Raw genomic sequence first — 26,819 nt, 5'->3', positions numbered from 1 at the left:
CTTACTTAAAGGTACCCCTAACTGTTAACCCCTTACTTAAAGGTACCCCTAACTGTTAACCTCTTACTTAATGGTACCCCTAACTGTTAACCGCTAACCCTTGACCCTTAAGTTAAAGGTACCACTAATTGTTGACCCAGGCTCCTAACTCCCCAAACAATAACTCAACTCTACCCACTGGATATTCCACATAGACCCACTCTGAAAATTCACACAAAATGACTCTGTGATCTGATTGGTTGTTTTTCCCCTCCCAGCTCTGGTACAGCTGATGGCTGCAGCCAGGGCCAAGAGGGGCGTGGCCTTCTTCACATTCAATAACTTCATCTTGGAGAGAGAGCTGCAGGACATGTACCACCTACTGTTCACACACAGAACTACAGTGGGTGAGTTACAGTGCCTTGCGAAAGTATTCGGCCCCCTTGAACTTTGCGACCTTTTGCCACATTTCAGGCTTCAAACATAAAGATATAAAACTGTATTTTTTTGTGAAGAATCAACAACAAGTGGGACACAATCATGAAGTGGAACGACATTTATTGGATATTTCAAACTTTTTTAACAAATCAAAAACTGAAAAATTGGGCATGCAAAATTATTCAGCCCCCTTAAGTTAATACTTTGTAGCGCCACCTTTTGCTGCGATTACAGCTGTAAGTCGCTTGGGGTATGTCTCTATCAGTTTTGCACATCGAGAGACTGACATTTTTTCCCATTCCTCCTTGCAAAACAGCTTGAGCTCAGTGAGGTTGGATGGAGAGCATTTGTGAACAGCAGTTTTCAGTTCTTTCCACAGATTCTCTATTGGATTCAGGTCTGGACTTTGACTTGGCCATTCTAACACCTGGATATGTTTATTTTTGAACCATTCCATTGTAGATTTTGCTTTATGTTTTGGATCATTGTCTTGTTGGAAGACAAATCTCCGTCCCAGTCTCAGGTCTTTTGCAGACTCCATCAGGTTTTCTTCCAGAATGGTCCTGTATTTGGCTCCATCCATCTTCCCATCGATTTTAACCATCTTCCCTGACCCTGCTGAAGAAAAGCAGGCCCAAAACATGATGCTGCCACCACCATGTTTGACAGTGGGGATGGTGTGTTCAGGGTGATGAGCTGTGTTGCTTTTACGCCAAACATAACGTTTTGCATTGTTGCCAAAAAGTTCAATTTTGGTTTCATCTGACCAGAGCACCTTCTTCCACATGTTTGGTGTGTCTCCCAGGTGGCTTGTGGCAAACTTTAAAAAACACTTTTTATGGATATCGTTAAGAAATAGCTTTCTTCTTGCCACTCTTCCATAAAGGCCAGATTTGTGCAATATACGACTGATTGTTGTCCTATGGACAGAGTCTCCCACCTCAGCTGTAGATCTCTGCAGTTCATCCAGAGTGATCATGGGCCTCTTGGCTGCATCTCTGATCAGTCTTCTCCTTGTATGAGCTGAAAGTTTAGAGGGACGGCCAGGTCTTGGTAGATTTGCAGTGGTCTGATACTCCTTCCATTTCAATATTATCGCTTGCACAGTGCCCCTTGGGATGTTTAAAGCTTGGGAAATCTTTTTGTATCCAAATCCGGCTTTAAACTTCTTCACAACAGTATCTCGGACCTGCCTGGTGTGTTCCTTGTTCTTCATGATGCTCTCTGCGCTTTTAACGGACCTCTGAGACTATCACAGTGCAGGTGCATTTATACGGAGACTTGATTACACACAGGTGGATTGTATTTATCATCATTAGTAATTTAGGTCAACATTGGATCATTCAGAGATCCTCACTGAACTTCTGGAGAGAGTTTGCTGCACTGAAAGTAAAGGGGCTGAATAATTTTGCACGCCCAATTTTTCAGTTTTTGATTTGTTAAAAAAGTTTGAAATATCCAATAAATGTCGTTCCACTTCATGATTGTGTCCCACTTGTTGTTGATTCTTCACAAAAAAATACAGTTTTATATCTTTATGTTTGAAGCCTGAAATGTGGCAAAAGGTCGCAAAGTTCAAGGGGGCCAAATACTTTCGCAAGGCACTGTAGTACACACAGAACTACAGTGGGTGAGTTAGTACACACAGAACTCCAGTGGGTGAGTTAGTACACACAGAACTACAGTGGGTGAGTTAGTACACACAGAACTACAGTGGGTGAGTTAGTACACACAGAACTACAGTGGGTGAGTTAGTACACACAGAACTACAGTGGATGTGTTAGTACACACAGAACTACAGTGGGCGAGTTAGTACACACAGAACTACAGTGGGCGAGTTAGTACACAGAGAACTACAGTGGGTGAGTTAGTACACACAGAACTACAGTGGATGAGTTAGTACACACAGAACTACAGTGGATGAGTTAGTACACACAGAACTACAGTGGATGAGTTAGTACACACAGAAGTACAGTGGATGAGTTAGTACACACAGAACTACAGTGGGTGAGTTAGTACACACAGAACTACAGTGGATGAGTTAGTACACACAGAACTACAGTGGGTGAGTTAGTACACACAGAACTACAGTGGGTGAGTAGCTATAGTAAATATTAGACTGCAGGAGGTGGAACCTGATCTGAAAGTCCTCCTTCCCCTCACTGTGTTTAGTCAAACATCATATCCTCCTGGTTGTCGTGTAAATCAAGTTTGATTGATTGATTCCTCTCCCCTGTCTCAGGTGAGCTGTATGAGTTGCTGGTTGACTACTGTGCTGTGATACAGTTGGCTCACACACATGCGGACCTGTTTGACTGGATCAGGAATAACCTGAAACACAGGAGTCAGCTGTGAGGACACATCTACATACTGTGACAAGAGATTAAAAGAATCTGCCCACTCCATCAAGCAATGGGTACAACAACACAGGGCATTCACGGGACCTCATGGAACCACGGACCACACCTGCAGAAACTGGACAACAGGGAGAAGCAGAGGAGATACCTATCATAGACTTCTCCCAGCTGACGCTTGACATACCACCTACGCCACCTCCAGTGGTAGAAACAACCAGCTGGTATGATTGAGTGGAATCAGCCAACAGTAACACGGAAGCAGCAATGTGAGAGTCAGTAGTGCATGACCTTAAAGGGTAATAATAGGAAGCTTCCGTTTAACACACAGGCCTAAGATTACGTAGGTCTACAGCCCCAGTGGGAACTTCCCTTTAAAAGATATATAAAGAGAACAGAGATCATAAGACAGCATGATCCTCGTTAACATGTGAGACAGACTTCATATGGAGGATCATCACAGGTAAATTTACTATTGCACTATACGCTTTTTGTTAGACTATAACAATATTAGAGAATTGGATTATTTTGTCTATGTACTTATTGGATCACGATCTGAATATACTTGGTTGAACTTGGTGACCCCGAGACTGAGTCTAAGAAAAACAGAGGTCTAAACACCTCTTGAATACAGACAAAGTGGCGGTCACTCAGTGAGACATCAGGTACAGATGTGATTGGCAATACAAGGAAACAGCAAAATACCAGTTACAATATATTGAGTCCATACACAGAGTTGTAAGTGTATTAAGATATTAGAATTGGGAATCTAGCGCTGTAGCTGCGAGAATACCGATTACGGGAAAGTGACCAAGGGACTGAGCATTTAAGGTAATTGAACTATTTTCGCTATTTAGTCAATATTGTTAGAAGTGTTAATGCATTTAAAGTTTTGCAATATTATCTGGCATAGCTTAAAGCATTAAGGATTGATTGAGCATTATTGTTGTATTGAGAAACTGTATAACCATTGAATTGTAATGATGTGTATAAGACAAAAACAGAGTGACTTAATAAAAGCTTGAAACTTTGACAACTAGGCCAGATTAACGATCTGGAGAGCAAACGCCTTGACACTCTCACTGAACAGAAAGTGACCCTGGTTATAGGTTAAAGTGATTGCACTAAAGAATATTTCATTGTGTGGACAATAATATATTTTTAAGGAAGTCAAAACATATACCAATACTAGTTTCCGAGTGACTACTAGCTGACGAGCATAATAACTACGAGGAGTTGTTATTAGGTATTGATATATACATAGGTAAAGATAACTTGAGGGTAAGGAAATATAGGAGGAACCCATAACGCTTAATAATATTTAAATAGGAGTATATCTATCCAAGCCCTCATACTAGACCGGACAATAAGGGAGTGACAACGTGAACGAAGGAACAAACCCAACTCACGCGAAGGGCCATTACGAATAAATAGAAGGGTTGGTAGGGTCGCACGGCAAGGCCCTTGTTACACCGAAGTAACTAAAGTCCCAAAGTACTCTGCCAAGCCAGAGGACGGGGTAGAGGCTTTTGCTGCAGGCATTGGGCAAAAGTCAGCACTGTGACAATACTCTAAAGGAGCTTCCTTTCCTTGTCTCCTTTCCTTTTTTTCACATTATTGAGATGCACCCCAGAGAGAGTGGCTCTATGAATGATCTGTGGATAGAAACATGGTACAAATCCAAGTAATGGTTGATTATGAATGTGTTTGTCTTTTCAATAGTTACACTGTTCCTAAATCAAACTGATACATTTGTAACTACTGCATACTGAACTATTTAGAAAACGACTAAATGTGATGATAAAACGAAGCTAATGAAATCATGTCAACAAAATCAGGGGTCCTGCTTTTTGATTTGTCCCTTGATGATAGCCAACAACTTAACCAAACACTGGAAACTATGCACATAACAGGAGGTTGGTGGCACCTTCATTTTGGAGAACGGGCTCGTGGTCATGGCTAGAGTGGAATCAGTGGATTGGTATCAAATACATCAAACATATGGTTTCTATGTGTTTGAATCCATTCCAATTTCTCCTTCCCGGCAATTATTATGAGCAGTTCTCCTCTCAGCAGCCTGCTGTGATGCACAAGAAGTGTACTGTAAAATACTCTAGAATTATTATTATTTTTAAATGATTAATAAATTCCTCTTTTATGATCCAGATTTTATTTTGTGGCTGTTTTTAGCACCATAGCTGTTTTGAGCATTGTGACTGTTTTCAACATTTTGGCTGACACATACACACACTTAAAACAAGGACTTTTTGTAAGTCCATGTGGGCAACCATCTTTATGCACCTCTGCTATTGTCACTCTAACGGTGTAACCGAGGACAGATTGTTTAACCAATCAGCATTATGATGACCCCTGACCCATAAAGAGTGTGTCTGGAAATGATGACTGTACTGTTAGCTTTGGCTGAGACAGACAGACACTAGGCTAGCTGTTGTGTTTAGTTCTGTTGCAGAACCCTTATTCTGTACTATAACCCCGTTTTCAATACACATTTTCAGAGGCATATACCAGTATATAGTACAGTACATATACACATTTACATCATCTGCCACTAAACTAGGTTGTTGTTGATCAACCCGATTTTCAGCTATTGGAACATTTAGTGACATGAGTAGATTTTTTCTGAGATGACAGGATAGGAGCAGAAGCAGGGAGTATGAATATGAATGTATGAATGTATGAATATGAATGTATGAATATAAATATGAAAGTATTAAAGTAGTTTAGCGGATGGCCTCGTCTGTGAAGGGTTACCCCCAGAGCCAGATGCTGGCTTGGCAAGTAGCCCTTTGGTGGGCAGCTGGCATGGAAACCCCCCATCCCGCTGAGAGTGAGAGGTTCTGATTACGGGACTTCAGCTGGTGGCGGTGGGTGGGGAGGTGGTGGCTCGACGGTAACACGTGCTGCAAGACAGCGAGAGAGAACCGGGGTAAGCAATCATTTAAATACATCACAAGCTTGTTCGCCCATTGTTGAGAGGAGAGCAAGCTGATCATCGTACAGGGATTCCCATAGGTTATTTAGCAAGAGTGGTGAGGTTCCATTATTCTATTACATTTATATTTTATTTATTCACTTTTCCCCCAAACAATTACAAACATACACATACGAACCACAACATACAGACGCACACAAACATTGAATACACCCCAACGGCCCACCCACATGTTCATACCCCTATCTCCAGTGCCTGCATTATTGTTCGCCACATGGCCTCAAATTACACCATTTTGTTTTTCTCTGTTGTCCATGCACTTTATATATTTCAATAATAAATCATTTGATTTTATCATTGTGTTAATGATGGCAGATTGATTAATTTCCAGGTGTTAAGAATACAGTTCTTCAAGATGAATCATTCTGCTGTGCTCATTGATTATAGGGTAAAGGTGATTGACATTCCGCACGTGGCTAATTGATAGTAAAGGAGGAGTGACATAATGCTGTGCTGTTGACGAGAACATTTGTAAACATCACAGATATAAATTCCTGCTGTGCCCATGATAAAGGATGTGATGTGAATTATGTTGTAGCCTACTACTGAATCAAAGTCGAATGTGAGGATAATCATTCAGACCAGCCTTACTGATTGAACTTACGTTAACTACATTCGTAGACTACGTCTGGAATAGTTGATGAATATCTTAAAAGGATAGTTCACACACAATATCCCAATTTCCACGTGTTTTCTACTTAACTTTCAACTACCATTTATTTGATCAATTTATCTCTCTCTGTAACAGGTTCACCATGGGGATTGAAGGCCTGCTATTCATCTTCTTTCTGCTGCTTCCACTGGCCTTGGTCTGGGAAGACCCCCCAACCCTCAACTCAATCAGTGATCTCAGTAATATTGAGTTTGGCCACCACTTCCCACGTCGTGGCTTATATCTGCGCTACTTCATCACCCACAACCCAGTTGTGGATAACAACGATGTACCTGTCACGCCCTGGTCGAAGTATTTTGTGTTATTCTTTATGTATTTGGTCAGGCCAGGGTGTGACATGGGTTTTTGTATGTGGTGTGTAGCTTAGTGGGATTGTAGCTTAGTGGGGTGTTGTAGGAGAGTCTATGGCTGTCTGAAGTGGTTCTCAATCAGAGGCAGGTGTTTATCGTTGTCTCTGATTGGGAGCCATATTTAGGCAGCCATATTCTTTGGTTGTATTGTGGGTGATTGTACTGAGTGTCTTGATGTCCTTGTTTGATGTTAGTTGACACAAGTATAGGCTGTTTTCGGTTTTTGTTTCGTTTATTGTTTTGTAGTGTTCGTGTTTAGTCGTGTTTTAAGTTTGTTTAAATAAACATGGATCACAATCGACATGTTGCAGTTTGGTCCGACTCTCCTTCACCATTAGAAAACCGTGACAGTACCAATGTTCATACCAGACAGGGGCTTCCATTTCTACAGTAACTTTGAAAGGGTGTTTCCACCGCTACAAGATCAAAACCTACATAACAGGCTTACTATGTTGTTTTTCATGGTTCGGACTAGGTCCTTCTAGATGATTCTGTGCTTCCAACTTTGTCGCAGCAATATGGGGAAGGCCCTTTCCTGTTTCAGCATGACAATGCCCCCGTACACAAAGCGAGGTCAATACAGAAATGGTTTGTCGAGGTCGGTGTGGAAGAACTTGACTGGCCTGCACATAGCCCTGACCTCAATCCCATCAAACGCCATTGGGTTGACTTGGAACAACGACTGTGAGCCAGGCCTAATCATCCAACATCAGTGCCCAACCTCACTAATACTTTTGTGGCTGAATGGAAGAAAGTCCCTTCAGCAATGTTCCAACATCTAGTGGAAGCCTTCCCAGAAGATGGGAGACCATTATTGCAGCAATGGGGGGACCAACTCCATATTAACACCCATGATTTTGGAATGAGATGTTTGACATGCAGGTGTCCACATACTTTTGGTCATGTAGTATATATGTCTACCATGTCCATCCGACCTGGGATCCAGGCTTGATTCTTTCTGAATAAATTATTACGAACAGTCTGCAAAGACAATTCCCCTGGGAACGCTGAAAGAGGACCATGTTCTATTTAATTTCTTGTCAGTGAGTTCACAACCTCAAATCTACACAGAACTAGTCAGCTTGTCTTGAATAGTACAGATGTAGGATCTGCTCTCTGGGATCATGATGACCAGGGCATCTACAGCTGTCCTCAGTGCAATCAGACCTTCACTCCAAGGCCTACTCTGAGGAAAAATAACATGTTGGCTGAGGTGGTGGAGACGCTGAAGAAGACAGGACTCCAGGCTGCTCCCCCTGCTCTGTGAGAGAGAATAAAGTAGACGGCACAGGTCAAAATCTTTATTTATGACCCTGTGTCCATGATGACGTATACATGTCCAAATATGGGCCTCCGGCCAGGACATCCTGTTCCTGTGGTCACGTGTTAGAGGGTGTGTTATTTTCTATCTATATTTGTTGGAGGAAATTATGTTTGAAATGACTAATTATGTATACATTCCAATCAGAACTGACTAGTCCAAATGCTATAATGTACTGTACATATGAATTTTCTCTCTAGCTGCCTTTCCCAATTGTATATAGTGTTGTCAGGAGTTTAGTAACAATGAAGGTCTGTTCCTTAGTTCATTCATTTGTACAATCTCCAGGTGGCAGGAACAGACTATCTCCAGACTGTCTAGAATGCTGATTTATACTGTCTGACCTTGACTTCAGGCGTGGAGCGAAAACTCGAGAAACTATAGGGCCTCTATGAAGAGAGAACATTAAGAAAACGCTGACGTCATTTTCAGTTTATAACCTGTAGAGAAATGTGTATGTGTTAGTACTCTCTTGAATTAAACGCTGTTACCTGGCTTTTAAGACTGGTCTTGATCTACTTCATGCATAATTAATGAACTTACACCTCATTAATGAACTAGAGAGAGTGCGAATTTGATTTTGGCTATAAAACATATAGGAATTTTAAATTCCTCTAACAATATTGCATCCTTTGAAGTTGTCATGCTGATTGATGTCTAGGGACCTGGTTGAACTGGGGGGGTTCTGTGTTTGAACTTTTGAAAGAGTATGGCCCCACACCCCCAGTTTTATTGTCCTTATGGTTGCTATCTATGAAGCAGGTGTGTGTGTGTGTGTGTGTGTGTGTGTGTGTGTGTGTGTGTGTGTGTGTGTGTGTGTGTGTGTGTGTGTGTGTGTGTGTGTGTGTGTGTGTGTGTGTGTGTGTGTGTGTGTGTGTGTGTGTGTGTGTGTGTGTGTGTGTGTGTGTGTGTGTGTGTGTGTGTGTGTGTGTGTTAGAAACAAGGTCCCTTGGCATTGTGTCCATTTCAAGCTTTCAACAACAATAAAACAGCCATCTAAATAATGTTTCTCAGCCTAGTTTCCTATATAGTTATCTTTATATGTACATGCACAGAGCTTCCAGATGGCTCCAGCCTAAGGATTTTCAGTGCATGTACACCTGGGGAGATTAGAACCCCAAAGAAAAGATCCTAAAGGTAATTTCAGATTCAGGTTTATCATGACAGCCTCTTTATGAAAGGCCTTTACTTATGGCTAAACAGCTTCTACACAGCTTATTAATTAATGCTGTGGGATAAAATCAGGTGTTTCTAGGAGGGCTTAAACAAATCTACAGTGAAACAAACATGTACACTTTACACACATATTTATTGACACATAAATAATGAAAGCTTAATGTAGTTCAGATAGAGCACGATCAGCAGGGCAGGCGATAGAGTACAAAACTGTATCAACGGCTTGAATTTCTGACAAAATAATATTATCAATGTATACAATATATTTGTTTATTAGACCTACCAACATAACACAATATTGAGATCCTAAAAAATGTATATGCAACATTTTCTCAACTGTCATCCTCGTGCTTTTTGCTTTATAGGTATGCTCTGCTAGTCCTAAATCCCGACATAATCCACACATATGTGATTGTTATAACTGTTCTAGGTTGTGTGGGGGAACAAACTTGCGTTTTCCTGGAAGGGTGAGCTTTCATAAATGGGGTCAAAGTAAAATATGCTAGAAGCGATTAGGAACAAGGATGTATTTCCCAGAAACTAATAGTGTATATCATGGTTAACTCCCGTTATCATGGTTCAAGGATAGGTGTTCCATTCTGTGGACTGATCTAGACTATGTTGAAATAATCTAAATGAATGCAGCGACCACTTCATTAAAAACTATAGATGAATTTGACCGTAGACCATTTTGTTTTATAAAGGGTACATGCTCAGTACACACCCCTGCATTCTATATTATAAAGTAGGCTGTTGGTATTTGAGGTCCGTTATGTCAATTTGCTTTTATACATCTCATTGACCTACTGTCAACTCCCTCAGTTGTAAACATCTACAATAATCATTAGACGTACGCGTCAGAGTTATCATACCCCGTGTCGGGGTTTGTACAGAGTTCGGTAAATCCGCTCTTTTGCTCCCCATTTACATGGGTAATAATCTCCAAGCTGCTCTAAACGTTGATGTTTTGGTATCTCTAGCTTCATCTCTAGACTATTGAATGAGGCCTGGTTCAACTTTCTTACAAAACCGTTTTTGTAAGCGTTTACCATTTGTGAAACCATTCAGTCATGGATGTATGTAAAACATATTTAACACGTATTGCAGGTTACAGAAGACTCCTGTTGTACTATGAATCCCCACTCATCCCTGTTAGATCTTGATGTGTTGGCTCTCTATGTATGTACATGTTTATAATCCACATAGTGAGAATATTGTTTTCCATAAAGTTAATAATCCCCTAAACCGAAATATGAAATTACCGCTTCCCCTATCGTTAAAGCGTGAGATACATTTTTAAAACCAGTGATTTAATTCAAAATATTTAGTACATACATTTTAACACACGTTATAATTCAAAATGTTTAATATTTCTTACAGATAAAGGGGCTGGTTAGCCCTGACCATTATCCGTTTCGAATTCACCATCGCAAAGACGCTTGCCCGCTCCATCAAAACTCCGTAAATTTTCCCTCCATGTGTAGATCAACCATCCTGCATGTAAATCCTGGGTATGCCCACATCATTAATTAATAAGATGGGTAGAAAACTGTTTAGCCATAAGTAAAGGCCTTTCATAAAGAGGCTGTCATGATTGCCTGTGCCACATATTTAACACATATTGCTTGTTACAGAATACTACTGTTGTACATTTAATATCCACTAGCAGATTTCGTCGCATTTGCACAAATTCTGTCATGTTACTGTGGTCTTTTTAAAAGTCAATAAATATGTGAAAGGAAAATGCAGGCCAAAGAGTATAAAAATGAGTTGCCAGCACACTGCCTAAATACTCTATTGCATCTGTATTGCTGAAGCATTACTGATTGTGTGTTAGAAATGTAAAGTTAATTTTCAGATTGAGCCGACATATGCAGCGTTTACTGTAATATATGCAGCGTTTACGTAATATATGCAGCGTTTACCGTAATATATGCAGCGTTTACCGTAATATATGCAGTGTTTACCGTAATACATGCAGCGTTTACCGTAACATATGCAGTGTTTACCGTAATATATGCAGCGTTTACCATAATATATGCAGCGTTTACCGTAATATATGCAGTGTTTACCGTAATATATGCAGCGTTTACCGTAACATATGCAGTGTTTACCGTAATATATGCAGCGTTTACCGTAACATATGCAGCGTTTACCGTAACATATGCAGTGTTTACCGTAATATATGCAGCGTTTACCGTAACATATGCAGTGTTTACCGTAATATATGCAGCGTTTACCATAATATATGCCGCGTTTACCGTAATATATGCAGCGTTTACCGTAACATATGCAGCGTTTACCGTGAATGCAGTCTCCGCTAACATGGAAATTATAAAATGTAGCTATCTAGGCATTTTTCAAGTGTGATTGTGATTTTACATTTGTATTTAGTTTTGAAACTGATAGAAAACTGGATTTGCAAAGTCAAGGAACATCTATCCCAATCTCTATCATTGACACAGGTTACACAGCTCACCACGTGAATCTTGAAAGGTGGTCTACTGAAATTAGATAGAAGGTATTTGAGGTAGCTACTGACAAGGAAACAATGTTATTACATCGTATGTTGGGTGAAAGTCTGGGAATTGTGCGGATGCCAAAGTCAAAGGGGATGACACTAAAGTGTGTAACTAAAGACCAAACCTGCTTAGTGTAACACTTGCCTTGTCTTTGATGCAGCCGTCCCAATACAAGCATAGAACTGCACAATCTTCACTGTTTGCTTCAGCTGCACCTCTTCAGACTGACAACAAGTGCAGTTCAGGGCATGGACCAGTGGGTGGAGGCATACAACATGGATTTTAATTGACAACAGCTTGGAGTGATTTAAAAACGACAGAAAATAAATCAACCACAATTTCGTAAACAATACTATCAAATTAAGATTTTTTTTGTAATGAATAACACTCTATAAATTTAATCAATGAATTTATCTAGGTTAGGCTATCTACTCTTACATTTATGAGAGTGTGGGAGATGGTCTGTGTGTGTGTGTCTGTGAGACTGCATCTTGGGTTGGGCTGTTAGTGGGATGGTGGTCTTGTGGTCTGTGGTTGCATGAGATCTCACTACATACCAGCTCCCTGAGATCATCACTGTGAGGAGATGACAGGCATAAAGACTGTAGCTGAGAGGAGGTTTCTCTCTCTCTCTCCACGCGCCCTAAGGAAGCAAACACGCCCGACCAGGCAACCCTACAGCCCACGCAGACACTCATGGAGAGGGACAAGACAAGACAGGACTTGCCCCCTGCTACCCGAGTCATTAACAAATCTATTTACATTGAACCCAAATCCTGATTTATGTTGAAAACCATTCCATTCAATGGACAGGATTACCTGTTAATCCATACACCTCCATCATCATCTGTAGGGTTTATGATGTGGTGATGATTTAGACATTCTATTGTGCATGATGATGGTTTCATGGGCATTCCCCTTGAATAAACAAAAGTTACATTATATCATCATAAAACCTTTGACACAGATGATGAAGTCATCCATACAAAACATGTATATTTATTTAGAGTACCTTACAGTGGGGGTGTTGGCAATTGTCTAGTACGGTGATTCTATAAGTGTGTTGACATGAATGAGACAGAAGGAGGGCAAAGTGCAAGAATGCATGTAAACATGAGTGTCCATAAGTTACAGCTCAGGCACATATCCACATGTGAATGTGAGGGTGTGTTCGAATGAGTGCGAGAGAATGAGTCTACAGCCCATTCATGTGTGTTGGTTAAAGCGCACTCCCTTTCCTGTCTCTCTGTGCCCCTCTCAAGCCCAGAGGCCCCTTCATGTGGACAGTGTCCAGCCCCAGAACCTTACATAACTACAGAGGAATGCTGCAATTTAGCCCTGCCTGGAGCTCTGGACCATCTAACACTGAGAGAGGAGCCAGCAAATAATAATAGTAATAATCATCTATTACATTTGTAAAGCGCTTTTCATGATAAAATAATCATCTCAAAGTGCATACAGTAAAATATAAACTAGGAAAAAAGGTTGTATTATTTATATATACAGTCAGTTGCCAGTTTATTAGATAAACCCATTTAGTACCTGGTCGGACCCCACTTTTCCTCTAGAACTGTTTGTGGCCCGCCTGTTAGCTTGCACGATTCTTGTCATTCTCCTTTGACCTCTCTGATCAACAAGCAGTTTTCGCCCACAGGACTGCCGCTGACAGGATTTTTGTATTTGTCGCATATACAGTGCCTTGCGAAAGTATTCGGCCCCCTTGAACTTTGCGACCTTTTGCCCCATTTCAGGCTGCAAACATAAAGATATAAAACTGTATTTTTTATGAAGAATCAACAACAAGTGGGACACAATCATGAAGTGGAACGACATTTATTGGATATTTCAGACTTTAAAAAAAAATCAAAAACTGAAAAATTGGGCGTGCAAAATTATTCAGCCCCCTTAAGTTAATACTTTGTAGCGCCACCTTTTGCTGCGATTACAGTTGTAAGTCGCTTGGGGTATGTCTCTATCAGTTTTGCACATCGAGAGACTGACATTTTTTCCCATTCCTCCTTGCAAAACAGCTCGAGCTCAGTGAGGTTGGATGGAGAGCATTCGTGAACAGCAGTTTTCAGTTCTTTCCACAGATTCTCGATTGGATTCAGGTCTGGACTTTGACTTGGCCATTCTAACACCTGGATATGTTTATTTTTGAACCATTCCATTGTAGATTTTGCTTTATGTTTTGGATCATTGTCTTGTTGGAAGACAAATCTCCGTCCCAGTCTCAGGTCTTTTGCAGACTCCATCAGGTTTTCTTCCAGAATGGTCCTGTATTTGGCTCCATCCATCTTCCCTTCAATTCTAACCATCTTCCCTGTCCCTGCTGAAGAAAATCAGGCCCAAACCATGATGCTGCCACCACCATGTTTGACAGTGGGGATGGTGTGTTCAGGGTGATGAGCTGTGTTGCTTTTACGCCAAACATAACGTTTTGCATTGTTGCCAAAAAAGTTCAATTTTGGTTTCATCTGACCAGAGCACCTTCTTCCACATATTTGGTGTGTCTCCCAGGTGGCTTGTGGCAAACTTTAAACAACACTTTTTATGGATATCTTTAAGAAATAGCTTTCTTCTTGCCACTCTTCCATAAAGGCCAGATTTGTGCAATATACGACTGATTGTTGTCCTATGGACAGAGTCTCCCACCTCAGCTGTAGATCTCTGCAGTTCATCCAGAGTGATCATGGGCCTCTTGGCTGCATCTCTGATCAGTCTTCTCCTTGTATGAGCTGAAAGTTTAGAGGGACGGCCAGGTCTTGGTAGATTTGCAGTGGTCTGATACTCCTTCCATTTCAATATTATCGCTTGCACAGTGCTCCTTGGGATGTTTAAAGCTTGAGAAATCTTTTTGTATCCAAATCCGGCTTTAAACTTCTCCACAACAATATCTCGGACCTGCCTGGTGTGTTCCTTGTTCTTCATGATGCTCTCTGCGCTTTTAACGGACCTCTGAGACTATCACAGTGCAGGTGCATTGATACGGAGACTTGATAACACACAGGTGGATTGTATTTATCATCATTAGTCATTTAGGTCAACATTGGATCATTCAGAGATCCTCACTGAACTTCTGTAGAGTTTGCTGCACTGAAAGTAAAGGGGCTGAATAATTTTGCACGCCCAATTTTTCAGTTTTTGATTTGTTAAAAAAGTTTGAAATATTCAATAAATGTCATTCCACTTCATGATTGTGTCCCACTTGTTGATTCTTCACAAAAAAATACAGTTTTATATCTTTATGTTTGAAGCCTGAAATGTGGCAAAAGGTCGCAAAGTTCAAGGGGGCCGAATACTTTCGCAAGGCACATATATATATATATAAAAGTAGAACATTATAAATATATACATACATAACTATCACGTTTCAGGTAAGACCCAAATGCAGGCTGTGTTGAAGTAACAATGTTTATTACAGCAATAGGGGCAGGCAAACGAGAAGCCAAGGCAGGCAGGGGTTGATAATCCAGAGTAGTGGGGCAAAGGTACAGGACGGCAGGCAGGCTCAGGGTCAGGTCAGGCAGAGGTTGGTAATTCAGAGTAGAGGCAAAGGTACAGCACGGCAGGCAGGCTCAGGGTCAGGTCAGGCAGAGGTTGGTAATTCAGAGCAGAGGCAAAGATACAGCACGGCAGGCAGGCTCAGGGTCAGGTCAGGCAGAGGTTGGTAATTCAGAGCAGAGGCAAAGGTACAGGACGGCAGGCAGGCTCAGGGTCAGGTCAGGCAGAGGTTGATAATTCAGAGTAGAGGCAAAGGTACAGGACGGCAGGCAGGCTCAGGGTCAGGTCAGGCAGAGGTTGGTAATTCAGAGCAGAGGCAAAGGTACAGGACGGCAGGCAGGCTCAGGGTCAGGTCAGGCAGAGGTTGGTAATTCAGAGCAGAGGCAAAGGTACAGGACGGCAGGCAGGCTCAGGGTCAGGTCAGGCAGAGGTTGGTAATTCAGAGTAGAGGCAAAGATACAGGACGGCAGGCAGGCTCAGGGTCAGGTCAGGCAGAGGTTGGTAATTCAGAGTAGAGGCAAAGATACAGCACGGCAGGCAGGCTCAGGGTCAGGTCAGGCAGAGGTTGGTAATTCAGAGTAGAGGCAAAGATACAGCACGGCAGGCAGGCTCAGGGTCAGGTCAGGCAGAGGTTGGTAATTCAGAGCAGAGGCAAAGGTACAGGATGGCAGGCAGGCTCAGGGTCAGGTCAGGCAGAGGTTGATAATCCAGAGTAATGGGGCAAAGGTACAGGACGGCAGGCAGGCTCAGGGTCAGGTCAGGCAGAGGTTGGTAATTCAGGCTCAGGGTAGTCAGGCAAGGTTGGTACAGGAGAGGCAAAGCAGGCAGGCAGGCTCAGGGTCAGGTCAGGCAGAGGTTGGTAATTCAGAGTAGAGGCAAAGGTACAGGATGGCAGGCAGGCTCAGGGTCAGGTCAGGCAGAGGTTGGTAATTCAGAGCAGAGGCAAAGGTACAGGACGGCAGGCAGGCTCAGGGTCAGGTCAGGCAGAGGTTGGTAATTCAGAGCAGAGGCAAAGGTACAGGACGGCAGGCAGGCTCAGGGTCAGGTCAGGCAGAGGTTGGTAATTCAGCAAAGTAGAGGCAAAGATACAGGACAGAGCAGGCAGGCAGGCTCAGGGTCAGGTCAGGTCAGGCAGAGGTTGGTAATTCAGAGTAGAGGCAAAGATACAGCACGGCAGGCAGGCTCAGGGTCAGGTCAGGCAGAGGTTGGTAATTCAGAGCAGAGGCAAAGGTACAGGATGGCAGGCAGGCTCAGGGTCAGGTCAGGCAGAGGTTGATAATCCAGAGTAGTGGGGCAAAGGTACAGGACGGCAGGCAGGCTCAGGGTCAGGTCAGGCAGAGGTTGGTAATTCAGAGTAGAGGCAAAGGTACAGGACGGCAGGCAGGCCCAGGGTCAGGTCAGGCAGAGGTTGGTAATTCAGAGTAGAGGCAAAGGTACAGGATGGCAGGCAGGCTCAGGGTCAGGTCTGGCAGAGGTTGGTAATTCAGAGTAGTGGGGAAAAGGTACAGGAAGTCAGGCAGGCCCAGGGTCAGGGCGGGCAGATGTCAAAACCAGGAAAAACAGGAACAATCGACAGGAACAGAGGCAAAAACGCTGGTAGGCTTGACAAAACAAAACGAACTGGCAACAGACAAACAGAGAATACAGGTGGGGAATGGGGAAAATGGGTGACACCTGGAGGGGGGTGGAGACAAGCACAAGGACAGGTGAAACATCAGTGTGTGACAGTACAAAGGGAGGGAGACAAAGAGCAGTAAGACATGGTTTTAACTCTAGACACAGCAAAGGTAGGAAAAATACAGAGGGTACGGGGCAACAGAGGACTAACAGCAGAGGGGCTAATGATCTTGGCTTCCGGGGGTGTAGCCGCGGCACTATAGCAGAGTGCCAGCGCCTCAGGCTTGACCTTCTTGGATACAGGTCGGTGCTGCAGAAGCAAAGTGGCCCGGGCCTTACTGAACCCCTCCCAGAGGTCCTGGTACTCTGCAGGGCTGGCAGAGAGGTCCGGGGCAATTTCCAAGTCCCCAGGAAGACATCCCGGGGCAGGCAGAGCTGACTTCAGGCAATGAGTGTGGCAGGATGGGCTCCAGCCCACAATGGCACCGGTAGCCCAGTCAATGGAGGGATTGTGTCGCTGGAGCGGAGATTCAACTAGTAGGAATTTGATCGTCTCGCTGTGGTTCCCTGAAATTGTAGGTTGATGGGGGTTGATGGGGGTGGTATGGTGGGTGACCCGGGCCAAGAGAGCGCCCAAAACATGCATGAGAGCATCAGCTGTTCCGGAACGACTGTATGATCACCCTCTCCGTAGCCGGTGTGAGTAATACAAACATGTTTTAAGCAGATCACCATAGAGCTTGTGCCCAAGAACACTAAGGTAACCTGCCTAAATGACTACCGATCCGTAGTACTCACGTCTGTAGCCATGAAGCGTTTTGAAAGGCTGGTCATGGTTCATATCAACACCATTATCCCGGAAACCCTAGACCCACTCCAATTTGCATACCGCCCCAACAGATCCATGGATGATGCAATCTCTATTGTTCTCAACACTGCCCTTTCCCACCTGGACAAAAGGAACACCAATGTGAGAACGCTATTCATTGACTACAGCTCAGCATTCAACACCATAGTGCCCTCAAAGCTCATCACTAAGCTAAGGACCCTGGGACTAAACAACTCCCTCTGCAACTGGATCCTGGACTTCCTGACGGGCCAACCCCAGGTGGTAAGGGTAGGTAACAACACATCCGCCACCCTGATCCTCAACACGGGGGCCCCTCAGGGGCGTGTGCTCAGTCCCCTCCTGTACTCCCTGTGCACTCATGACTGCATGGCCAGGCAAGACTCCAACACCATCATCAAGTTTGCCAATGACACAACAGTGGTACGCCTGATCACCGACAATGATGAGACAGTCTACAGGGAGGAGGTCAGAGACCTGGCCGTGTGGTGCCAGGACTACAATCTCTCCCTCAACGTGATCTCGACAAAGGAGATGATTGTGGACTACATGAAAAGGAGGACCGAGCACAACCCCATTCTCATCAACGGGGCTGCAGTGGAACAGGATGAGAGCTTCAAGTTCCTTGGTGTCCACATCACCAACAAACTATCATGGTCCAAACACACTAAGACAGTCGTGAAGAGGGCACGACAAAACCCTATTCCCCCTCAGGACACAGAAATGATTTGGTATGGGTCCTCAGATCCTCAAAAGGTTCTACAGCTGCACCATCGGTTGCATCACAGCCTGGTATGGCAACTGCGTACGGCCCAGTACATTACCGGGGCCAAGCTTCCTGCCATCCAGGACCTCTATACCAATTGTCTAAGACACCAGCCACCCTAGTCGTAGACTATTCTCTCTGATACCGCACGGCAAGCAGTAAACGGGGTGCCAAGTCTACTGTAGGTCCAAAAGGCTTCTTAAAACAGCTTCTACCCCCAAGCCATAAGACTCCTATACAGCTAATCATAAGGAATTGTGTTACAGTAAATTGGAAATGTGTTGTAGTAATTTGGAATTGTGTTGCAGTATCTTGGAAATGTGTTGTAGTAACTTGGAATTGTGTTGCAGTATCTTGGAAATGTGCAATAACTGTCCAGTAATGACACCCAGTTGACACACATAGGTTTCACAATGCCAACTTCTGCTCTAGCAAGCCTCAAGTGGCTGCAGTGTAGAAGACACAACACAGTAGAGGACCATTCATCAACAAACCACCCATTGGTTATTTATTTTATTTGACCTTTATTTAACTAGGCAAGTCAGTTAAGAACAAATTCTTATTTTCAATGACGGCCTAGGAACAGTGGGTTGACTGCCTGTTCAGGGGCAGAACAACAGATTTGTACCTTGTCAGCTCGCAACCTTCCGGTTACTAGTCCAACGCTCTAACCACTAGGCTACCCTACATGGACAATACTGAAGAAACCCCTATCCTGTCTTGCCAATTTTGATCTAGAACCAGGCTAAAGAAACACAGAGGTGGAGGATCAAATATATGTTATGATTATGGACAATTCAGCAGTCATAGCTCCTATCTAGGTCCAGGACCAGACCAGGAAAAACTATGGGCTGTAGTCAAATCCTGTGATCAGGAAAAACTCTTGGCCTCATCAGTACCCCATCGACAGGTGTGGTAGACCTGATGTCTCTGTGTCATCATCCCCCATCATGTGATGCCATGGTGGCCAATGCTAGATAAACGAACACAGTGAACCACCACACTGGAAAGGTTCCTTAGAATGGCACATGCCTGCTCTTCAGTTCTACCTCTAAGACTGGATCAAGCTGGTTTCAGCTAAAAGGTCATTATATCCCAGACATGCCGTACTAAAATAGCTCTCAGTGGCATAAAATAGGTGCAGTGAAATGTATTGTTTTACAGGGTCAGCCATTGTAGTACAGCACCCCTGGAGCCAATCAGGGTTAAGTATAATTAAGCAATAAGGCTTATTGAGCCAATATACCACGGCTAAGGGCTGTTCTTACGCACAACGCAACGCGGAGTGCCTGGATACAGCCCTTAGCCGTGGTATATTGGTAACATACCATAAACACCTGAGGTGCCTAATTTATATTAGAAACTGGTTACCAACGTAATTAGAGCAGTAAAAATAACACAGCTGTCAGCCAATCAGTATTCAGAGCTCAAACCACCCAGTTTATAACAAGAAATAGAGAATAAAAAAGACAGAAACAAGCAACAACTTGTGTATACAAAAACAACATGACAACACAATGAACTGGTTAAAAGGTTCAATGTTAACTAATTAAAACCTTTGTCTTCAGAGAGTAGAGTCCCCTGGACTATCAAGAGGGAGGCAATTGACTTCAACATTGCATAGCAAACATACAGTACTGCAGGAGGATGTGCTTGCTAGAGCACAACACTGACTTCATTTCAGAGTACACACTTTCAGAGTACACACTGTCTTACAGCCGAGAGACACAAACTGCTATGGTAGCATTGATAGCGATATAGTCTTGAGGATTTCCCTTGTATGAAAAGCATCTCTTGCAGTATCCTCAACCGCTGATCTCACAGACTGAGATAGGTCTCAGATTGAAGTGGTCACAGATAGATCCAGAACACCACAACTACCACGAGGAGGCCACCGCCGCGAGGACCTGCACGGCCATGGAGACGCAGGGCACTTGGGCGACGACATAGGCCAGGGAGCGTGTGGGTGCCCGCAGGACACACAGGTAGGCCACTGTATGGAGCATGCGGAACAGGAAGAATACCAGGAAGTGAGCGCGGGCCACGGCAAGCGACGGGCCAATCAGGGAGTACACAGCCCCCAGGAACAGGAAAGGGAAGATATTCTCCATGTCGTTACGGTGAGCTCTGAAACACACAAGAGAGAATATTACATTTCATGTTTTAGATGTATATATTTTTTTACATTAATTGATTGGATAAAGTCATATTTATTATCATGGATGTATGAATTCTACATTAATAACTAAGCTATTTGCACTGACTCAACAAGTTGACAAGAATAACTTGAATACACACAACAGCTCCCCATGCTCACACATCTGTTTTGAATCAGAAGGTAATTCCTGGAGCTTACAGTATGGTCGTCTGACTCAGCCGTCTGGCACTGACCCAAGCAGTGCAAAAACCCACTTCCGCTGTGATTACTCCACACACATGCAACTTTCTCCATTAGCCAACATAAGGGAGGAGTTTAGCCTACTGAGTAACAGAAGGAAAAGCCTCCATGACCAAAGGGAGTTCAAACACACAGGTTTGTTTATTCAGGTTTCTTTCTTTAAGTGAATCACTTCCTCTCTTCTGACTATCACTTAGGAGAAAATTCCTCTCATGGATTCCAGTCTCTGTCTCTAAATAGACCTATAGAACGTCGCAATGTATGCATGGCCTTTACCAGCAGCTGTCCGAGTCAGTCATAAAACCCAAACCATGGATTATCAATCATCCTTAAAAACAGTTGTAGTGACTCAATAGTATGAATTTTCTTTAGAAGCCATTTAGACATTCCAATGAAATCAGATGTGCTGAGAAAAAGGAAGAGGATGGCTGTATGTAATCTCTGAGAAGTGCAGCATGTTATTCATCTTGCTTTGTTGAACTCAAGTACCACTCCAACCAATCAACATCAAGACATGGTAAACTCCCATGGTGTAATCTAAATAGAATAGACCCTTGAGTGTTTGATTATTTTGGCAGAGTTGTTAGGAGTTTAAGATTGCTAGGAGTACAGACTGTGACCAGAGAGGAAGAGGAGAAGTAAGAGGGTTTACTCCGCCCAAAATCTGTCCACGTTAAACAGATCAATATTTAGAAGGTCATACCAAGGATCATTTAGCTATATGATTTTGAATTTTAAGACCCCATCATTTATGAGAAAAAAAAGTGGGCCTTACTGCTATTAGCCCAAACAAACACATTGAATAACAGATTCACTACATGGAACAACAGGTAGTCCTTACTGCTATTAGCCCATACAAACACATTGAATAACAGATTCACTACATGGAACAACAGGTAGTCCTTACTGCTATTAGCCCAAACAAACACATTGAATAACAGATTCACTACATGGAACAACAGGTAGTCCTTACTGCTATTAGCCCATACAAACACATTGAATAACAGCTATTAGCCCATACAAACACATTGAATAACATTCACTACATGGAACAACAGGTAGTCCTTACTGCTATTAGCCCAAACAAACACATTGAATAACAGATTCACTACATGGAACAACAGGTAGTCCTTACTGCTATTAGCCCATACAAACACATTGAATAACAGATTCACTACATGGAACAACAACTTAGCTATTACAAACACATGTAATAACAGATTCACTACATGGAACAACAGGTAGTCCTTACTGCTATTAGCCCATACAAACACATTGAATAACAGGTAGTCCTTACTGCTATTAGCCCATACAAACACATTGAATAACAGATTCACTACATGGAACAACAGGTAGTCCTTACTGCTATTAGCCCATACAAACACATTGAATAACAGATTCACTACATGGAACAACAGGTAGTCCTTACTGCTATTAGCCCATACAAACACATTGAATAACAGATTCACTACATGGAACAACAGGTAGTCCTTACTGCTATTAGCCCATACAAACACATTGAATAACAGATTCACTACATGGAACAACAGGTAGTCCTTACTGCTATTAGCCCATACAAACACATTGAATAACAGATTCACTACATGGAACAACAGGTAGTCCTTACTGCTATTAGCCCATACAAACACATTGAATAACAGATTCACTACATGGAACAACAGGTAGTCCTTACTGCTATTAGCCCATACAAACACATTGAATAACAGATTCACTACATGGAACAACAGGTAGTCCTTACTGCTATTAGCCCATACAAACACATTGAATAACAGATTCACTACATGGAACAACAGGTAGTCCTTACTGCTATTAGCCCAAACAAACACATTGAATAACAGATTCACTACATGGAACAACAGGTAGTCCTTACTGCTATTAGCCCATACAAACACATTGAATAACAGATTCACTAAATGGAACAACAGACACTCCACAAAAAATATCAAAAGGAAGTTTGTTCTGAAGTGTCTGTCCTATATCTGAGAGATATAATAAAGATAACTCCATATTCTTGCCATTAAACAGTCTCCATATATAATGCCATTCATTTGGGGGACCTTCAGACGAGTCTTGTGAGGACTGTGGACGTCCTTGAGCAAAACAATCAACATGTACAGTGTACATGTTTGTGAGAGTCTCGCCTTTGCTCAGAGTCACATTAGTGTGTGTGTAGCCCAAACGGTTGGGACGCTACCGACAGAAGTTGGCAGATGGGCTGTACCGACTTCAGACGAGTCTCCTGAGACTTGTGGAGGTCATAGAGCACAACGGAGAACATCATTGAGAGTCTCATCTTTCCATAGAGGGGTCATGGTAGTTTGTAAGCAAAACCGTTCGGACACTACAGATGATTTTGTGAGAAGACCGATTTTCTGAATGTCTCATGGTCTGACAAGCAGCACTCTACCTCTGTCACATTTCACCACAGATGTGGAAGTTATATCTCTATCTTAAACTGACGAATTGTTATGGGGATTTTTGGATTATGCTAATTAAATTTCAGCGGGGCCATGGAGATCGACAGGGAGATTTAATGCTGTTCGTGGAGAATCTTAATTGGACCTAATTGATACCAGTCACAGAGCATTCCATTGTATTGCGCATCAGTGCATGAATGCCTGCTCAGCTCATCACATTTTACATCATCAATGAGTCGAGTCAGGAAGGGCCTCATGTGAGGGGAGAAAAGAGGGGAAAGTTTTCAGTGTTCACTAGAAAAAATAGTTTTTTTCTGCTGTCGTGGATAATTTCCTGTCTTGTTAAAACAACACAGACACTGAACCATATCCCCAGCCCCAGGATGGATAACAAACATCTGTGAAATAAAAATGAAAGTGCCACAAATGATCTCTATAGAGTTCAACCAGCTCCAGGTTAAATTCCCCATTTACATGTTTGGTTGTCACATGGAATGTGGGGTTGGCTGTCACTATCAACATTGCCACTGCCAGTATACAATAAATCCCACGCTCTTTGTGATGGTGCTATAAAGAGCTCCCTTCATTGCCTCTCTCTCACACACAAACAGCACACACACACATATTTACTCAAAATGTCATGTTATTCTCAAGGCATTAAAATGCTGAATTTAGTTAGGAATATAGTTTGATTAAAGAAAAGATATTGCTAAGACTGTTTTCTACATTGCTTAATTTCCTGTTACAAGAGGAATACCTTACTTGCAAACATTGTGACAACCAACCCCATACTGTGTGTGACATCCAACCCAGAGAGTGTTTGATGGCTTTATAACTCCATGTTGGAATAAGACATGAGGATAAAGAGTCCCCACAAGTATTGAAAGTTACCGGTGCTGAGAAATACACCAAAAAAGTGTGACAACCAACCCGGTCTCCACTACTGTTGAACATTATATTGTTAGGACCAATGTCAATAGGCTAGGGCTAGGCTACAATACAATCTGAGAACAGTAATCGCTCTTCTCACCTTCGGCACCGTTCTACGTCCGGATCCTCTCTGTAGTACTGGACCCCGCCGTGTCTCTGCGCATCCTCTGGGTTAGCGAAAGCCTTCACAGGAGAGAAAGATAATTCACAAATACCCTGACCAACGTTTATACAGCGCCGTACTTTACTTTTGTAACTAAGATGTATTCAAACCATAGATCAAATACCGAACTAGCCTAATAAACTGTTAACTGCGAAGTATCTTACCTTTTTACGAAGCCTGACTTGTCCAGTGATGATTGCTATGATGTACATCTTGATGACCAGGAGAACACTATAGAAAACAAAACAGGAAAAAGCCTCGTTCTCCAACATGATTGTTTGGTATGGTCTTCCAATTCCCAGGTGAAGTACGGCTGTGTTATCGACGTCTGCGGTTGGAGAGTTGTTCGTGCTCATGGAGCCTAACTGGAAAGTATGGAGCGGGATGGAGCACCAGGACTCAACACTTTCACTGACGCACATTTTGGAGGGGCTGGTCTGGTGCTTCTCTCTCTCGCGCTCTCTCTCTCTTTCCCTCTAGCCACGGTTATACACCTTGTGGGTTTTGTGATCTGTGTGGTCTAATCATTATCTGATCAAGGTTTGTAACATCAACACATTCTATTAAAATATGTATATTACCTGCCCACCACCTCCACATTGCAATATGTTTGACTGATATTATAAAACAATGATATGAATTAATTTATTTTAAGACAATTACTGATGCCATAAGTCAATGCTACTACCTGTCAGTGATTATTTAGGCCTGCATTATACATTTTTTAAATGGTTTGACCAACCAGATCTGTTTACACATGATTGATATCCATATATTAATGGGTCCCTAACTACCTCCGGAGGTGGTCAAGTGGATCATGCGTCTTTTAATTGTCGACACCTGTCTAAAAATGTGGGCATCAAGATCAGGACAAAGGACGCATGTCAGTACCAGCTATACATATTTTTACTGAAGTACTTTACATCACTGCTCCTAACCATGCGTTACATCAGGATGTAGGATGTTTGAACAGGGCTTTTCGTATGGAATTATCAGAATGCTTGCGTTCGGGATGTTTGAAATGCTGCAGGTTGTGTGGAGCGTGTGCAAAAGGAGGTGTGCGCGCCGCCAAATCTAAGGGTAGTGCTCGAAAATTCAAGCAAAGTAATACTAAGTGTATGTTGTGTAGCAAGCTGTTAGTATCCCATGTGCCTCACCCTAATCATTTGGTCCCTTTCCTCTTCATAACTTAGCCTACTGTTTTGATTTGGTGGTGCGCATGTAGCCTTTAGCCTGTTTTAGAAAAATGTCATCATCAAATATTTTAAGAGCTTTCATTGTCTGTTTATATGCCCCTTTTATTTATCCTATGGTTCTGACTTGGTGTACAGGGAGAATACTGTAAGAACGGCCCATGTTCTGAATTCTGTCGCTGTACATTTCAAAACTGCTGAACAAATAGTTATATTAACTATGTCTGTCTTAACTCGCTCATTAATGTCTTAATCTAAATTATCTGCTCATTATCCCCTTATGCCATAGTTTGTACATCTCAATTGTCAGTAGAAACCACATTTGTTTAAGCAAGTCAGCCGTATCAGCTATGTTTTTTTAAAAGGCAGCAATGAAGCTGAATGTACTGTTTCCCTGCCAGACAAGGCTCAGATGATAGCCAGGTGTAGCAGTGGTAGGGTGTTGGGACTCTGCTGTTGGGATTCTGCTATTGGGACAGCTTTATGTAGGCCCTAACAGTTTGTGGGCAACCTTTGTCACCGTTATAATGCAATTAATGTATTGTTAAGTGTTGTGTTGTGGCTTTGCTGGCATGCATCTAAAAATATATTTTTTTAGTTTTCCCCAAGATTTACATGCTAAAATTGCCACTGTTTCCTTCTAATGAGGGACATATTTAGAATTCAATAGTACTGGATAGCTAGGCCTACTGTCGCCAGGATGTGCACCTGGGATAAGGACTAAGGGATGTTTCGTCAGCCCTTTTAAAAAGGCAGCAGTGAAACGTGGGGGCTGCCTGATCTATATTGAATTCAATAAATGTGAAAGACTAATCAAGAACAAACTAGTCTTTGATAGGCGAAATGAGCTAAATGAGCCCAGTCAAATCAGGATGACGAGGACCAGAGAAGGTGATTCTAGGCGCACAGAGAGTTTAAAAGGGCAATCTGCAATTGTTTACATCCAGTTTTGGACTTATTGATATACATATTGATTCTTTGAAGAATATAACGTATAAATGCCTCATGAGCTTAGTTCAACTGTCTTACCCCATCAGAGCCCAAAATATAAGCTTGTTTTACTCCCATGTTTGTAAACAAAGAAAATGTTAACAAAGACTATATAGCTTCAAAACATAGTTAAATCATTTTGATATC

General features: G+C 42.5%; 2 protein-coding genes across 2 annotated transcripts in view; one reads left to right on the top strand and one right to left on the bottom strand.

Moving 5' to 3' along the window:
* LOC127931761 (poly(ADP-ribose) glycohydrolase-like) overlaps nucleotides 1-3,905 on the top strand; it is a 4,196-nt gene extending 291 nt beyond the window's left edge. The window contains exons 2-3 of the mRNA XM_052525396.1: nucleotides 258-386; nucleotides 2,660-3,905. Of these exons, the coding sequence (XP_052381356.1) occupies nucleotides 272-386; nucleotides 2,660-2,772 (228 nt within the window). The 5' untranslated portion in view covers nucleotides 258-271 and the 3' untranslated portion in view covers nucleotides 2,773-3,905. The remainder of the gene's footprint in view (nucleotides 1-257; nucleotides 387-2,659) is intronic.
* A 16,070-nt stretch (nucleotides 3,906-19,975) lies between these two features.
* Nucleotides 19,976-24,949, bottom strand: ptges (prostaglandin E synthase). The gene is made up of 3 exons (XM_035760759.2): nucleotides 24,654-24,949; nucleotides 24,427-24,509; nucleotides 19,976-20,687 (listed from the first exon to the last, which is right to left on the bottom strand). The coding sequence occupies exons 1-3, from the start codon at nucleotides 24,909-24,911 to the stop codon at nucleotides 20,438-20,440; spliced, it is 591 nt and encodes a 196-aa protein (XP_035616652.1). The 5' UTR covers nucleotides 24,912-24,949; the 3' UTR covers nucleotides 19,976-20,437.
* Between the last annotated feature and the right edge of the window lie 1,870 nt (nucleotides 24,950-26,819).

This window comes from Oncorhynchus keta, chromosome 9 (assembly GCF_023373465.1).
Source record: "Oncorhynchus keta strain PuntledgeMale-10-30-2019 chromosome 9, Oket_V2, whole genome shotgun sequence".
Classification (NCBI taxonomy): Eukaryota; Metazoa; Chordata; class Actinopteri; order Salmoniformes; family Salmonidae; genus Oncorhynchus; species Oncorhynchus keta.
The sequence above is the reverse complement of the archived record's forward strand: the minus strand, read 5'-3'. Positions and strand labels throughout refer to the sequence as shown.

Bases quoted from the DNA above. Each gene is read 5' to 3' on its own strand.
- ptges (XM_035760759.2), bottom strand. From the start codon at position 24,911: ATGTGCGTCAGTGAAAGTGTTGAGTCCTGGTGCTCCATCCCGCTCCAT. The intron at 24,510-24,653 runs GTAAGATACTTC...TCTCCTGTGAAG, and splicing joins AAGTCAGGCTTCGTAAAAAG to GCTTTCGCTAACCCAGAGGA. The intron at 20,688-24,426 runs GTGAGAAGAGCG...TGTGTGTTTCAG, and splicing joins GACGTAGAACGGTGCCGAAG to AGCTCACCGTAACGACATGG.